General features: G+C 50.3%; 3 protein-coding genes across 3 annotated transcripts; 1 reads left to right on the top strand and 2 right to left on the bottom strand.

Moving 5' to 3' along the window:
• Positions 1–3,915: 3,915 nt before the first annotated feature.
• Positions 3,916–6,370, bottom strand: BCR38DRAFT_174166 (major facilitator superfamily domain-containing protein). The gene is made up of 4 exons (XM_040853877.1): positions 5,967–6,370; positions 5,434–5,815; positions 4,918–5,364; positions 3,916–4,853 (listed from the first exon to the last, which is right to left on the bottom strand). Exons 1-4 carry the CDS (start codon positions 6,254–6,256, stop codon positions 4,374–4,376), a joined length of 1,599 nt encoding a protein of 532 aa, XP_040717122.1. The 5' UTR covers positions 6,257–6,370; the 3' UTR covers positions 3,916–4,373.
• A 1,773-nt stretch (positions 6,371–8,143) lies between these two features.
• Positions 8,144–9,801, bottom strand: BCR38DRAFT_456783 (uncharacterized protein; the record flags this gene model as incomplete). Its single annotated transcript, XM_040861959.1, has 3 exons — positions 8,144–8,632; positions 8,685–9,313; positions 9,360–9,801. 3 exons carry the CDS (start codon positions 9,799–9,801, stop codon positions 8,144–8,146), a joined length of 1,560 nt encoding a protein of 519 aa, XP_040717121.1.
• A 2,691-nt stretch (positions 9,802–12,492) lies between these two features.
• Positions 12,493–14,188, top strand: BCR38DRAFT_340179 (major facilitator superfamily domain-containing protein; the record flags this gene model as incomplete). Its single annotated transcript, XM_040855763.1, has 2 exons — positions 12,493–12,677; positions 12,733–14,188. 2 exons carry the CDS (start codon positions 12,493–12,495, stop codon positions 14,186–14,188), a joined length of 1,641 nt encoding a protein of 546 aa, XP_040717120.1.
• Between the last annotated feature and the right edge of the window lie 392 nt (positions 14,189–14,580).

The raw sequence follows: 14,580 nt of genomic DNA, 5'->3' as shown, positions 1-14,580 counted from the left end.
GTAATTGAGCTAGATTCGCGAACTTTTCCTCCCCGGCTTCGATACGTTGAAGAAATGGCGAATATCCTCCGACGCAACCGCGACGCGTCACCCGTTGGCAAGAACTGGGCCTCGAGCTTCGTACGGCGACAACCAGACCTCCGGACGCGTTTAAATCGTCGAATAGGTTACCAGCGGGCATTCTGCGAAGATCCTGTCGCGTATCGCGGTTATTTTAAGCGTGTTGCGGACACAATAGCGAAGCACGGCATCCAGCCGGAGGATATCTACAACTTTGACGAGACGGGCTTTTTAATGGGCATAATCTCAACCGGCATGGTCGTTACGAGTACCGAAAGACGTGGAAGGCCTAGGCAAGCCCAGCAAGGCAATAGGGAATGGGTTACTGTCATTCAGGCGGCCAATTCCCAAGGCTGGGCGGTGCCGCCGTACATCATCTTCGCGGCCAAAGTTCACCTCGCTTCGTGGTATCGCGACACCACATTACCGGGCAATTGGGTCGTTGATCTATCCCACAACGGATGGACAACAAATGATATTGGTCTCAGCTGGGCAGCTCACTTCGATCTGCACACACGCGATCGTACGAAGGGTGTCAAACGCCTCCTGATCCTTGACGGTCATGAAAGCCATCACTCGATGGATTTCGAACAATACTGCAAGGACCATGGCATCATTACCCTTCCTATGCCTGCCCATTCGTCCCATAAGCTCCAGCCTCTCGACTTGGTGCCTTTTAGTGTTTTGAAACGGGCGTACGGTGTGTTTGTTGAGGGTTTGATGCGACGGCATCATACCCACGTTGCGAAGGAGGATTTCCTTGCCGGTTTTTTGGAGGCGTTTGGCGCTGCTTTTACTGAACAAAATATCAGATCTGGTTTCGAAGCAGCTGGAATTGCCCCTTTTGACCCCGACAGGGTTATATCTGCCCTGGATGTCGCAGAAGTCGCGCGTACACCCTCTGCCGACCCAGAACTCCTACCCCCTATTTGGACTTCTAAGATACCTACTACCACCCTTGAAGCCGAATCGCAGTCAACGTTGATTAAGAACAGCGTTCAGAGGCATCAAGACAGCTCTCCGACGCATATTCTTCATTCAATTGACTCGATTGCAAAGGCTACGCATGCAATGATGCAAGAGAATGTTATCTTGCGTCGCGAGAACGAAGAGCTTCGTGAGACTAACCATGTGCTAAGCAAACGTCGCAGAACCAAAAACAAGCAAATCCAGTATGGTGTGCCACTTAATATAGAAGATGCACAAGTTCTGCGGGCTATTAGGGGTGATACGGGTTTGGAAAGTGAGGAAGAGGGTGAAAGTAGTCGTCCTACAAGGAGGAGGGCAACGGGTGCTAGGCGCTGTGGCATTTGCGGAGGAACTGGACATAATGCGCGAACTTGTCAGGCAGATGTAGAAACAGATAATGAAAAGAATTCTGATTAATTTCTTGGATGAATACGGGTTGTTGTTGATCTATCTAAGATTAAAGGTTAGGAGGTCGTGAAAAGTTGGGCAAAGATCCGTGTGGGGCATTGACCTGTGGGTGACGTTAAGAGCTATAAAACAACTCTGGCAGGCCAGAATAGCTGACCTGGCCATCCTTTCCCAATACAACAATTCACACCCCATATGCACTCGCATCAGCTAGCGTCTGCGACGCGCCTAATTTTAGGCCACCCACTGTTAGCCGAGTATGTTGTTATCCCCTTATGTTACGAACCGTTGGTTCTAACCTGGCCAAAACCAACCCGACAGGCCCTACAATAGGCCATGACGGAACCCCGCAGGAACAAAGCCCCATAAGGACGGAAAGGAACAACTAGGCCCCCGACTAAAGGAAGAGGTCACGTGATAGGGATCACGCTTGGCAGAGTGATCCCCTACTTGGGATCACCAGGAGCGACGTGATCCAAGTGATCCAACGAGATCAGTGAAGGAGAGATGGATATATAAAGGACAGGACTCCCAGGCATTTCATAGATAGACAGTCTCTACTTCAGTGATCAATCTAAGCATCAATCTAACCCATTGGTGAGGCAAACTGCCTTAACGACTCTATTCCCGATTACCCTACTTGAATACTTCAGTTACCCAAAGCACTATACTCCATACGTCAGACCCCGATATTATTGCTTGAGGACTCCGCAGCAGGACTTACTTACTAGCACAAACCCTTACAGACTCTTTAGTGGTTTACGCAGCTAGACTATTAGCGGTTTCGTTACAGACACGAGTCCTCCATCTTCACGCATCATCATCCTCATCTTCATATCATCATCTCCTTCTTATCTATATCTTCACCTTCGCTTTTCAGTCAGTTATTTAGTTATTTTAGTTATTCAGCTTGTCTTTACGTTCGAGATCCTATTATCACGATACGAGTATTGTGACGGTTGTCACGTGATTGACCCACACTGGTTTGAACAGATTGATAAGTGGTTGCAGATACCAAAGTCAGGGACTTTGATATTGGTCTCTTTTGGTGAAGACATCTGGTACGGTGGCATAGTGGCAAGGATTGCAACCCCTGGCGCGGCATGACAAGTATCAGAGGCACATCCGACCAACTCGCGCACCAGACGTATAAGAGCTTCGCTTTTATAACCAGTACCACGATCTTCGTCTGATAAGACCAACAGATGGGATCTGTTGGTACTGGAGCCGTCTGTTCAGTGTGTTAGGTGGTAGGTATATCCTACTGACCGCCTGACCCCGTTTCATTACTCTGGAGTTAACTTTTGTTATCCGGAGGGTGCGTCGCGGTGCGTATTGCCGTGACGAATACGGTGGGGCAATGTAGTTTCCTTAATATCGTACCGATGGGCTCCTACGGTCTGAGAATCGCCCTGATGGGCAAGCTCTTTAGCGCGTTGGATTTTCTTCTCAAAATCGTCCGGATTTCATACCACTAGATCAGCCTTTTTTGGTGGTCGTGGGGTCATTGCGAAGTAAATGAGAGACGCGTTTTTATTAGGGCGCGTGATTTCCCTGCTAATAGGTGGGAAGTTGAAAACAAGTGCTCTAGATTGTGAGGTAGCCGATGGAGAACTATTTATGCAGGAATAAGTCCTAGCGAGTAGTAGGCCAGGGGTCTGTTTTTCTAATTGGTTGCGATGTCCTCGCTTCATGCCAGCTGAACACGGAATCGCTAACAAGCATCAGTAAATGAAAGTTGTCACACCTTGAAAGTCCTTGTTCTATATACCGGATGTAAAAAATAGGATTTATTTTTTTTATGATGAATGGAACTGGTGGGCTTGGAGAGATGGAAGTTTCGCGTCGGGGATGCTGATTCATATACTGAAACAAGAAGACATTGTTCCCTAGCGATGAATTTTGTACTATCCATCGAGAATATAGACGAATTATCAGCCTAGAGTTTCCATGAAAGAAATAACGGGTAGTGACGTCATACAAAGAGATACTCGATGCTTTGTGAGCACTGGTTTGTATTGGAGTCACTTATTGGTTACTCGTCGCTGTGGACGGCAAGTAAGAGTACAAGTTATATTCTGTTGCTACCGAAGTACCCATCTTATAGCCTAGGAATGCTTACGGGCACTCTTACTTTCCCCAGAACCCTTTTCGTCTTTGCATAATTCGTTTCTCCAGGAAGGTCTTTCCTCTTCAGCCAACTCTCTGGGCTGAGTCGGCTTCTCCTCCTGAACTGCCTTGTCCGCCTCTGCCGATAAACCCTGCCCATCTGACTTTTCCGCTTGGAATTTCTTCCTCAGTATCCTCAGGAAGCGGTCGAGAAATACAATTAAAGACCATCGCATCACTGTGCTCCAGCTCTACATTTTCTTCATCCACTCTCTGAATGCATACTTGGCAGCTTTCAAGAGCTCATGCGAAAACAGCACTCCGTAGTTTCGTAGGAGAATTGATGCGAAGGTCAAAAAGAAATGCTGTACTCGCCTTGTCTCATGGCTACTTCTGGCTTGACGCGGGGTTTTGTAGGCCTTCAATCGTGCACTTGGTCCTACCTGCCCATCTGTAGGTACTCCTGAAATTCCCACATGGGCTAGTCTGTATATAAAAGGCCGTCTACTTTGGCATATGTAAAGCAATCGTGCTGCGATTTTGAGGAGATGGTTAGTAAGTGGGATAGGATAGGAGAGCTGTATTTTGCAGTTATTTATATGGATAGCATTTGTCATATATGCAAAACAATCTCTTTCACTTTTGACCATGATGCATTGTCCATTCATAGGTGCATGAGAAACTCTTGAGAGCAACCGGGAGCAAAGGTTGCGTCTAAATTCACCTCATTGAAGCAAAAAATGCGACTTTACTTCAGTGACATTCATGGATGATCGCGTAACTATGCCACGAGGACTGAAATACAAATGTCTACCATATGGCTTCACTTATATCAGATACCTGAACCCCTTCATCATCTTCAATGCCTCGTCGTGTTCCACATGCTCCTTCTGAGCAGTATGCGCCGCCACGTCCGGTTGTGTCTCCCAAGCGCGCTCGCCCTCCTCGATCTGTTTATTCAAGTTGGACAGGATGACGCGGAAGGCGAAGCAGCCGATGATGGTGATGCCAAACATCGCCGTCACGATGCCGTAGCTCTTACGGTAACCGTTGTCGTCGAGATCCCAGACGTATGAGCCGGCAATGTTGCCCAGTTGGCTGAAGGCGTTAATCATGGCGATGGCAACGGCGCGCTTCGCGGGAGGACGCGGGAAGGACGAGCTGATCCATGAATAGAAAACGATGAAGCCCGCGTAGGAGCTGGCTTGTAGGAAGAGAGCAACGTAGCGGCCTGCCGTGTTGAGCGTGGACATGCTGATGATGAAGCCGACAATGCCAACGCAGATGGGACCGGTGATGTGCCAGAACTGTAGAAGTCCGTGTTAGTGCCATGCGAATCTCGATAACTTCAAAGGGTACTGGTCGGCTTACCTTCTCCCCGGTACGGTCAGAGTGCCAAGCGTTGATAAGTGAAACAATGCAAGAGAACAACCAAGGAGGCGAGCTCATGAGCAAGGTTGGAACATAGTCGAAGCCAAGTGTTCCAGTAAGCGTAGGCTGACGTTGGTTCAGTGACGAAGCTTCGAATTGCAGAATAGGTCGACTTACGAAAAAAGCGTTGAAAGATAGTCCTACGACATACGCCGCGAAGGTAATCATCATGAGGTAGATCTTGACGTCCTTCAGTGCCATGATGAGACCGTCGAAGATTCCCTGTCCAGAACTGTCCTCGTCGGCCTCGCCAACATCCTCAATCATGCGAAGTTGGGCGACCTCCAGCTCCTCTGCGGTAAATCCGCGAGAGTTGTGCGGCAAGTCGGGCAGGATGAATGCGGCTGAGATAGCAACCGTCATCGTGATAGTGCCTTCAATCCAGAACTAGAGTACCATAAAGGTTAGGGGGTCGTCATTTCAAGGGCTGCTACTAAAATGATAAAGAGCACCTACAAGCCATCTCCAAGCGGAATGACCCAGAACACCTTGCATGTTGGACAGCACACCCGCCCCGATCAGAGCTGAAAACGCATTCGAAATGAGGTTGCCGCAGAAAAGAATAGCGTTACGTGTCGTCAATTCCTTGCGCGTGTACCATTTAGACAGGAGCAGCAAGGCTCCAGGCAGAAAAGCAGCCTCGATGAAACCCAGGAAGAACCGGATTGTGACCATGCTCCCAAAGCCGGTGGCGTTTCCCGACAGCGTGGAGATGAGACCCCATAACAGCATAGCACATGCGATGTACAAGGAGGGCCTTTGGATGCGATTGATGAACATATTGGAGGGAATCTGCATCAGAATGTAGCCCACGTATAAGATGGAAAGGCAGGTGGAGCTGCATATAGATGTCAGTCACAGCTGTAGAGCACGTCTCAGGAAGCGCGAATCAAGTCCGGAGCGAGTGCCCTCTGCCGACTTCACCACCACTAAGTCAACGGAAGAAGGGGGGGGAGGAGGGGCTGCTCAAAGGTTCCAGGAGTGCTCACTATTCTTGGTTGTTAAGTTTGAGATCTGTCTGTAGACCACGCAATCGGGCGGCGGCCATGTTGTTGCGATCCAGGTAGTTCATGATGTAGATGAGCACGAAGAGACCGCATCGCAAGTCGAGCTTCTTCTTCAGAGACTTCTCGACAGCAACGCGGTGTGCCGGCTCCATGCTGCGAGCGGTCGGGAATGCCATCTCCTGGTCGCCTGTGCGTATGTGCTCGAGCGTCTCGATATCCGCTTTCCGATTCGCAACGTTAGCCGGTTCGGCCCGGGATATCTCGTCAGCCATAGTGAGGTTCGAATGTCCGTTGCGAGGAGTCTCGGAGCGCAGTCGAGATGGATGAAGTTCAAGCAACGAAACATAAGAGTTCGTGTACTTGGCCGGTATGACAGACGTCCTGTGCCATCCTTTATGTGACGAAATGCCTCAGTGTCACCCCATAGTTCGTGCTGATAAAGATGTTAGTTTGTGGGGCAGAGCGGTACGATGACCGTTGCAATGATTGGGAAACTCAACAAGTCGGCCCTTTCTTCGGCGTATTGGCAATAATGCGGAGGGAGAGGACCTGGTTCGGCCTTCGGTCGTCACGAGGATTTTGCGGGCCAAAAATCATCATGACATAAGTTAGTGGTCCCATTTCTCCAAAATCTTGGCATAGACGGAGAAAGGGCGGAGAAAAGGCGGAGTTTTTCTCCTCAAACTTTGTTGAATGTTGGAGTGGAATTTGGGGTTTGGAAATGAGGGGAAATGACCCTGGTCTTCCCCATTCTGAGCTGTGACCGCTAATAACTGCGGTTCCGGAGGTACGAGTCCGCGATTACAGACCTGTTCTCTAAGCCACAAAGGTAGGAGTTTGCCTTCTATCCAGTAACAAGAAAATCTGCGATTATCAAAATGCTGGCGAACTCAGTAGAACTGGTGAGCCAGCGGTGGTTATCGACAGTTTTCGAGGTTCCCCTTCAGTGACCAAAGCCTACCAGGTAAGTGTGGAATTGAGCGCCACAGTTATGCCCGAGGTTGAGGCGGTGTAGCGGAAGTGTAACTGGTGGGTCCGACCGTTCCTTCCTTCCAACGTAGAAATAGAGCAACAACGCTTCCACCAACCAACGCAACACACCGCTTAGAGTACACATAGCAATCAACACGAGATCCACACGGAGTCATCAACAGAGGGTCAAGTCCCTCAGTTAGTTCGTAAGTGAGAAACAGTGCCAAAATCCGAGCTTCGGAAACGCTGCTCGAGTGAGGGCTGCCAACATTCGTGTTAGGCAACCTTGGTGGGCTTTGCCAAGACCACCAAGGTTACCACGTGACTTAGCCCTTTGGGACTAAGTCCAACCTTCGTGCTCCATAGGACTAGATAGAATGTCATGCTTTTACAACCTCACAAATCTTTGACCACCTTTGCGTGTAACAGTTCGGCAACGGGTGCAATCCCGCTCATTAATATATCCCTCTAGAAGTAAAGGTGTAGTGTCATATAAGAACGGTAAAATAGAAATGGAAGCTACAACTATATAAATTAAGTCTACTTTAAACTTTTGTTGCTTGCTTCTACAGGTACTGTTCCGGTTTCAACGTTCCCGCATTTACAGGGCCCCCAGTAAGAACTTGGGGTAAGCGGACGACATTTTTCTTGCAACTCAGCTCTGGGCGTGATCTAGAGACTCGTCAATTTCATGATGGTCCCAATAACCCGGGTTGAGGAATTTTAGAATGTGATATGGGGTCGCATCTTGGGATATCCAAACTGGTTCAAAAGCGGTGACGTCGCAGTTGTGACAGCTTCGTGCGGGATTTGGGGTTGCCCCGTTGCATTCTTATATTAGCCGGGTCCGCCGGTGAGGTTGACGCAGGGAAAGAGTAGTTAAAAGGCCACGACCGGTCTTGTATCTATCCATGTTTTGAATGTTGTTTCAACCTGCAGTTGCCCTTTGTTCTGCGAAGTCGAGATAATGTCTTGGCAATGCTACCGCCTGTCTATTTGCGGGGCTGACAGCTGACACCTCAGTTGGAACGTCTCCGCACTAGGTCTGGGGTAGCTATCGGGTAAATATTTTGCCGACACTAGGTACCCCCGCTTTCTAGTCCATCTGTTCCAAAGACCCACTTCGCGCACCCGAGGTATGATGTTTTCATCGTATTTCTTGGAATAAGCTTCAGTAATAAATATTACTACAGCTCCAGGACCAGCACCCAATCCGTGTGGCTATCCACTCGCGGAGGTATAAACTGTTTGAGAGACCCAAGACCATCGCATTGCGCGTACTCAAAAGTCGCATAACCTCCTGTCACTGGGTCATACCAGCTAGCTTGTACTTCACAGCCAGAGAGGCTTCTTGTATCTATCGAGAAGTTCTGGCCAGTCGGCGAGTATACCATGATCCAACTACCCTTGGTATCTCTCGTCGCCGTCACCCGCTGGTCGTTCGTGCCCGCGTCTCCGACAATGATGCCTTGAGCTGGGATCCGACTAAAATAGCTATTCCTCCCGCGGTCTAGGACCACGTTTCGAATATGCTGCATTTGGCTAGCTCCTGGAAGATGGATATCGTCTGACCATGCAATGGCAGGGCCGCTACCGGCCGGGTCAAATAGACCGGGAATGTACATCTGCATGACGTTGTCGGCTCCATATGTCGCTCCGGTAGCACCCGAAAATACCTGCAAATGCGTCGTCAAGCCCCTATCTCCCTTTGATCTATGATAGACTTACCGCTTGCCAGCTGCCAGCACGAACATCACTTGCGTTCCAGTATGCATTGGCACTTTTTCCATTGTTGTATCGATTCTCGTAATGAGGTTCGTTATCCAATGCCGGACGTTTTCTTCCGAGGGTGTTCTCACCAACGGCATACATCAACTCCACAGTCTCCCATCCACGGCGGCAGTTCCACCACGGAAGGGGAGGATTAGGAGGATAGTCAACATGTCCGGACTGGCTCGTATCGAGGGTGAGCCATGGACGAGCGCCCACGAAAGCGCTTGCGAGAGCAACCGGGCCACCGCTGAACCATTGATTGGTGGGATGGATCGTCATGAGGGGCCACCATTTGGACGGCTCAATGGATTTCGAAAGTTGCTTGTGCTGGGAGGCAACAGCATTTCGCTCTCCCACGACAAGACCATTGGCCAGCTCATCGTAGATAGGGGTCCAGTCAATGTGTTGGTGCTGAGGAGGTACACCACCAGCTGCATAGTCATCCTTCACCGCGGTCTTGTTGAGCCACCAGGGGTTCGTGTCTGCGAAGAGTAGCTTGGGCAGATAAGGGTACCGTTGGCCAATAAAGGTACCGAAGTTTCGGGCTGTGCTCTTGTTCAAGACGGAGCCCATATTCTCTGGATCTGTGTCAAACAAGACCGACACTCTGGTATTGCGGGCCAACCTTACGGTCTGAGTGGACGTAATAACCCCACGCGGGAACCAACGCAATGCGAATACCCTTGCTCCAAGCGAGCTTAATGATGGAGTCCATGTACGCCCAATAGGGCTCATTAGGCCTCGTCACATCCTCATCGACGAAGGTAAGATCGCCATTACGGTTCGGACTATCGATTCCTATTTGCGTGAATCCGACTGCGAGCACCATGTTGAACCCTTTACGGGCCCGGTCCGATAGGTAGGTCTCGCATTCGCTGTAATTCAGTCGATGGAACAAGAGCCATGCCGTGTCAGCTTGCCAGAAGAATGGCTCCCCGTCAGAGTCTTGGAGGAAGTGCCCGTCCTGTGAAGGGGTGAGTGCATACTCCAGTGGAACTTGCCATACGGCCACTACTTTCCAGACGCTACGAGCCCAGAGCAGTAGAAACCAACTGTGAGCCCTCAGCAACATGATATGCGGATGGTCGAAAATTCTGGTTCCCGTTGCAAGCAAAAGCCAAGATGCGGGATACACCCTGCTTCTTCTCGGCAAGAAGATATACAAGCAGGAATAGCGCTCTTAGAGCTATACCCCGAGTTCAAGTAATGACTCGTCTGAGAAATTCTTTCGAGTTAGAAGATTGCCGGGCTTGCCATAAACTCAAGGGGCGACTGATATGCTGGAACGGCCACGGAAGAACTGCGCCCTACGGGAACTCATCCAGGCGGTGAAGCCCAAGGAGGATCTTTGCTTGTATCCAAACCAAGATAGACGGAAGGGTTTACTTTTCATGGGGCCGTCTAATTCATCAATAAGAACCGGTCGCGTGGTAGCATGATGACTCTCCCCGCATTCTCCCACGATGCAACGACGATCATTAAGCCGAGCACCGAGTTGCTGGGACACGACTCTGGAGCAAATCTTGTCGCTTTTCTCCATGCGCTTTCATGCGCTTTGGAGAGATCATCGACGATATTTCCTTGACTAGTAAGATGAAGCGGTAACCATAGACATGTCGATAGCTATGTCTATGGCTTCGAGTCTATAATTGCGACAACGGCGATAACGGCGACAACGGCGACAACGGCAGCTATTGAAAGCTGCTGGGAGTCCGGGGAGTCCGCCATCCTAGAAGTAAATCTTGAATTCCCAGGCTTAGAGAAATAAGAATGTATCACGTAGTTCGCTATGTTTGAAAATCATTAATAAGATATTGTGGTCACCAGAACATGAAAATATCAACCCACGACTGTAGGTCGGTTAGTGTCGTATTTCTTAGCCGGGCTGATAATCTGTAGCAACCCTGCGGCTTCAGGAGGCGCATGCTTATCCTGCCGGCAAGCAGGCTTGATTCTTGTCTTCAGGTGGCTATCGGTGACTGTTTGAAACACGTCAGGCACGGATTTTAGTACAAATATTGTGAGCTTGTGTGCTTTGATACCATATGGGCGTGCCGAATGGTGGCTGGCGCCACCTCAAATGTCTCCGAAGCCAGCAATGACAGCGCGCACTCATACGACTCGAATCCTCCCCAGGCCCGAGATGAAGACTGTCGGTTGGAGCTCTACGATGTGAAAGCGGGTTGCATATCGTGGATAGGGCTTTCGGGCTTCGTCATGGATACTTCAATTATCAGGAAGATACGGAAATCTGCAGTTGCGAGGCTCAAGTAGTTTCGCTCTACGTTAGCAACCACCGTCTCGTCTCACCTGAAATCCCCAAGAAGGCAGCAACTTGTGCGTAGAAGCCATGCCTCGTACTGATGCTAAACATGACACGTTGTAGGTTCTGCCGAGGCTGCAGAGTATAGGAGCAAGGTATATAGATTGAAGCACCCCAATACGCAGCAGTTTGGAAAGCCTGGAGAACAGAAGCTAGATAGAGCTAACGGACCAAGAAAGCTAAGATTGAATTAGTAAGACGGAGAATTGTGTGGGCCCATCCCGCGCCGGACACTTGGGCAGCGCTACCCCAACAGACTACAGAAGTCATATTGGTCACGTCTTGAAATCATTTCTAGACGAGGAGCACGGCAAATGTATCATCGCCGACGCTTATTGTTTGTGCCAGCCTAACAACCATGGTCTGTGTCATTTTCAGGCGATCCTCTTGACGTTAAGTTTATGACAACCGGTTCAGGAGCCGTAATGCAATCCGGAATATGCAAAACGATCGTTTATACGTTATACGCATGATTTGTTTTCGCTTGCGTGGTCCTTGGATTCTGTCTGATGTAAGAGTCTCTGGATATGTGACTTTAATTAAGAACAGTGCCTACAGAGTGCGCCAGAATAACAACGCCGTAAGACGGCATTACCGCAGATAACAATGACAGAGGTCAGAAATATACCACTTAAGGTACCAAAATAGTTCACGCATATAAGCAACATGGCCAATAGGTTTCTGTTCAGCGTTTAGCGGCCCAGCTTATGAAATCTGTTCAAGTCTACGCACAGATAGGCGTGCGCACTACGCTAATCACGCCAATTTGACCAATATTGCTCACCAGCGAGTCGCTAGACTTGCCACTAAGTTTCCGGACACTTGCGGAGGCTAGAAACTACCCGAGAGCCCAAATCTTTTGCCGGATACCGCATTTCAGGCAGACACGGGGTGAGTAAGTCGCTTCGACACCACAGGGCAGGGTGCGTACAGCCTTCGCATCTCAGCTTCGACCATGCCAAAGAAACGAGATGCTGGGAGGCTGTTCAGGCCTCAGCCGGTGATATTTTTCTATTTAATGCTGAGTTTCCCGTCAGCAATGGCACCTAATCAGCATGTTATCAACCATCACCCTAACCCGCGCCTTCCCAATCGCCCCTACGTCAGCACAGGCAAAGAGCAAACACCACAACAGCACGAACGTGTTGTTGTGCTTAGCTTCGGGCAGTCGACCTATTTATCTTCGTCCCCGTGGCTGTCTGGCCTGATCCAAACCCAGGCATCGGGTTCTCCCCAACTAAGCTCGTAAATCGGTTGGGACCCCGGGATCCGATCTCTTTCGAGCTCGCACCACAAACACCAACCGTTGCCCCCAGTAACAAAAGCAAGACAAGTATGGAAAAGTACACCGACCTCAAATCCTCCTCGGGAGGTCTGTCATCAGATTCCGACGTTGCAAGCCAGACGGGATCAGTACTGCTGGCGCCACCTGTCGCCGCCATGGGCGTCGAACGTGAGAAGACCGCCAACCTCGCGAGGCAAGTCACGGCAACTTCGCAACTTCGTGACGGCAATTCTTTGCGAGAGGTTGAGACTAGGGAGGATGGTACTGAGTATCCTACGGGGCTCAAACTGGGTCTAATTACCCTGGCTCTCTGTCTGAGTGTCTTCCTCATGGCCCTGGAGTAAGTCCGCCAACATCACGGGTCTACCTGGAAATATAGCTAACAAATGTGGCAGCAACTCCATCATTGCAACCGCCATTCCCAAAATCACCGACACCTTCCGCAGCCTGCCTGATGTTGGTTGGTACGGCAGTGCTTATCTCCTTACCACGGCTGCTCTGCAACTTCTTTTTGGCAAGTTCTATACCTTTTTGAGCATCAAATGGGTCTATTTAACCGCCATCGGCATCTTCGAACTCGGCAGTTTGATCTGCGGCGTTGCGCAAAATTCCGTCACCCTCATCATCGGACGCGCAGTGGCAGGTCTCGGTTCAGCCGGGATAATGTCCGGCGCCCTTCTGATCTTGGCCTACAGCGTCCCTCTCGCCAAGCGACCCATGTACACCGGCCTTATTGGGGGTATGTACGGCATTGCGTCCGTTGCTGGGCCCCTGCTCGGAGGCGTCTTCACCGACAAGGTAAGCTGGCGGTGGTGCTTCTTCATCAACCTTCCCATCGGTGCGATCACCATCTTCGCCATCTTGTTCTTCTTCCCCGACCCCAAGCAAGAAAAGCCCCGCGAGGAAACCCTTCTTGAACGCATGAAGCGCTTTGATCCCATCGGCACCATCCTGTTCATGCCTGCCGTCATCTGCGTCCTGTTGGCTCTGCAGTGGGGCGGCACCAAGTATCCCTGGAACGACGGTCGCATCATCGCCCTCTTCGTCGTCTTCGGCGTGCTCTTTGTAGCGTTTGTCTTTGTCCAGCACCGCCAGCAGGAGAATGCAACCGTGCCCCCACGCATCATCAAGAATCGCACCGTGTGGACGAGTAGCCTTTTCGGTTTCGGTGTCGGGTCGTCTTTCTTCCTGATGGTCTACTATGTTCCCATCTGGTTCCAGGCGGTTCAAGGTGTTTCGGCCGTCGACTCGGGCATTCGAAATCTTCCCGTGCTCATCAGCGTTGTCGTCTGCTCCATGGTAGCCGGAGGCGCTGTGACGGCCCTCGGCCAGTACGCACCCTTCATGATCGCAGGAACCATTATCATGTCGATCGGCGCCGGCCTTATTTCCATGTTCGCGCCGGATACTCCCACTGGAAAATGGATCGGATACCAGATCCTCTTCGGCGCCGGTGTCGGTTTCGGTATGCAGCAGCCGCTCATGGCTGTTCAGAACGTTCTAAGCATAAGGGATGTCCCCACCGGCACGTCCATCATTATCTTCGTGCAAACCCTCGGCGGTGCGCTCTTCGTCAGTGTTGCGCAGTCCGTCTTCACCAACCAGCTGGTTAAATCGCTCGCGACCTACGTGCCCCAGCTGGACCCTAACATCATCCTCGTGACGGGTGCTACGGCGCTCCAAAATACAGTGTCGGCGGAAGATCTGCCAGGCGTTCAGCTGGCGTATAGCATAGCGCTGACCCGCGCTTTCTTGGTAGCGGCTGGTCTGGCGGCGTTTACTATTTTTGGCAGTGCGCTGATTCCTTGGAAGAGCATGAAGGGCAAGAAGGTCGAGATGGCCATGGCTTAAGTCCTTCGGATGTTTCTGGGGACATTTTCCCTTATTGCTAGCGTTGGCGTTGTCGAGTTTTATGGTTTTATCTGGTTGAACGGTTACTATAGTGGAGTAGAGTGGTGGAATACCCAAACCACGAGGTATAGATGTTTGGTGTACGACATAATTCATAATGGAGGTCTCTGGTTTGAGGCGGCATGTATTATAGTAGGCTTACCTACATGGAAATTGCTCACCAAATGGTGTCATCCTTTTTAGTTCAGTGCAAAATCTCAATGAGAGTGACAATTTACATTTGACTTTGATCACGAAATCTTCTCCACTACCTATTTCTTGCGATTGACCACGAGCAAATTCATGGCTTACCATTCACAGCACAGCTCTTCTGTGATGCGAAATCTAACCAT

Source organism: Pseudomassariella vexata, assembly GCF_002105095.1.
Source record: "Pseudomassariella vexata strain CBS 129021 chromosome Unknown BCR38scaffold_5, whole genome shotgun sequence".
Taxonomy (NCBI): Eukaryota; Fungi; Ascomycota; class Sordariomycetes; order Amphisphaeriales; family Pseudomassariaceae; genus Pseudomassariella; species Pseudomassariella vexata.
The sequence above is the reverse complement of the archived record's forward strand: the minus strand, read 5'-3'. Positions and strand labels throughout refer to the sequence as shown.

What these genes read in the sequence shown, in the direction of transcription:
- BCR38DRAFT_174166 (XM_040853877.1), bottom strand. Translation starts at nt 6,256, where the DNA reads ATGGCTGACGAGATATCCCGGGCCGAACCGGCTAACGTTGCGAATCGG. An exon ending in AAACTTAACAACCAAGAATA is followed by an intron (nt 5,816 to 5,966) that starts GTGAGCACTCCT and finishes ATCTATATGCAG; the next exon opens with CTCCACCTGCCTTTCCATCT. An exon ending in ATTCCGCTTGGAGATGGCTT is followed by an intron (nt 5,365 to 5,433) that starts GTAGGTGCTCTT and finishes ATGGTACTCTAG; the next exon opens with TTCTGGATTGAAGGCACTAT.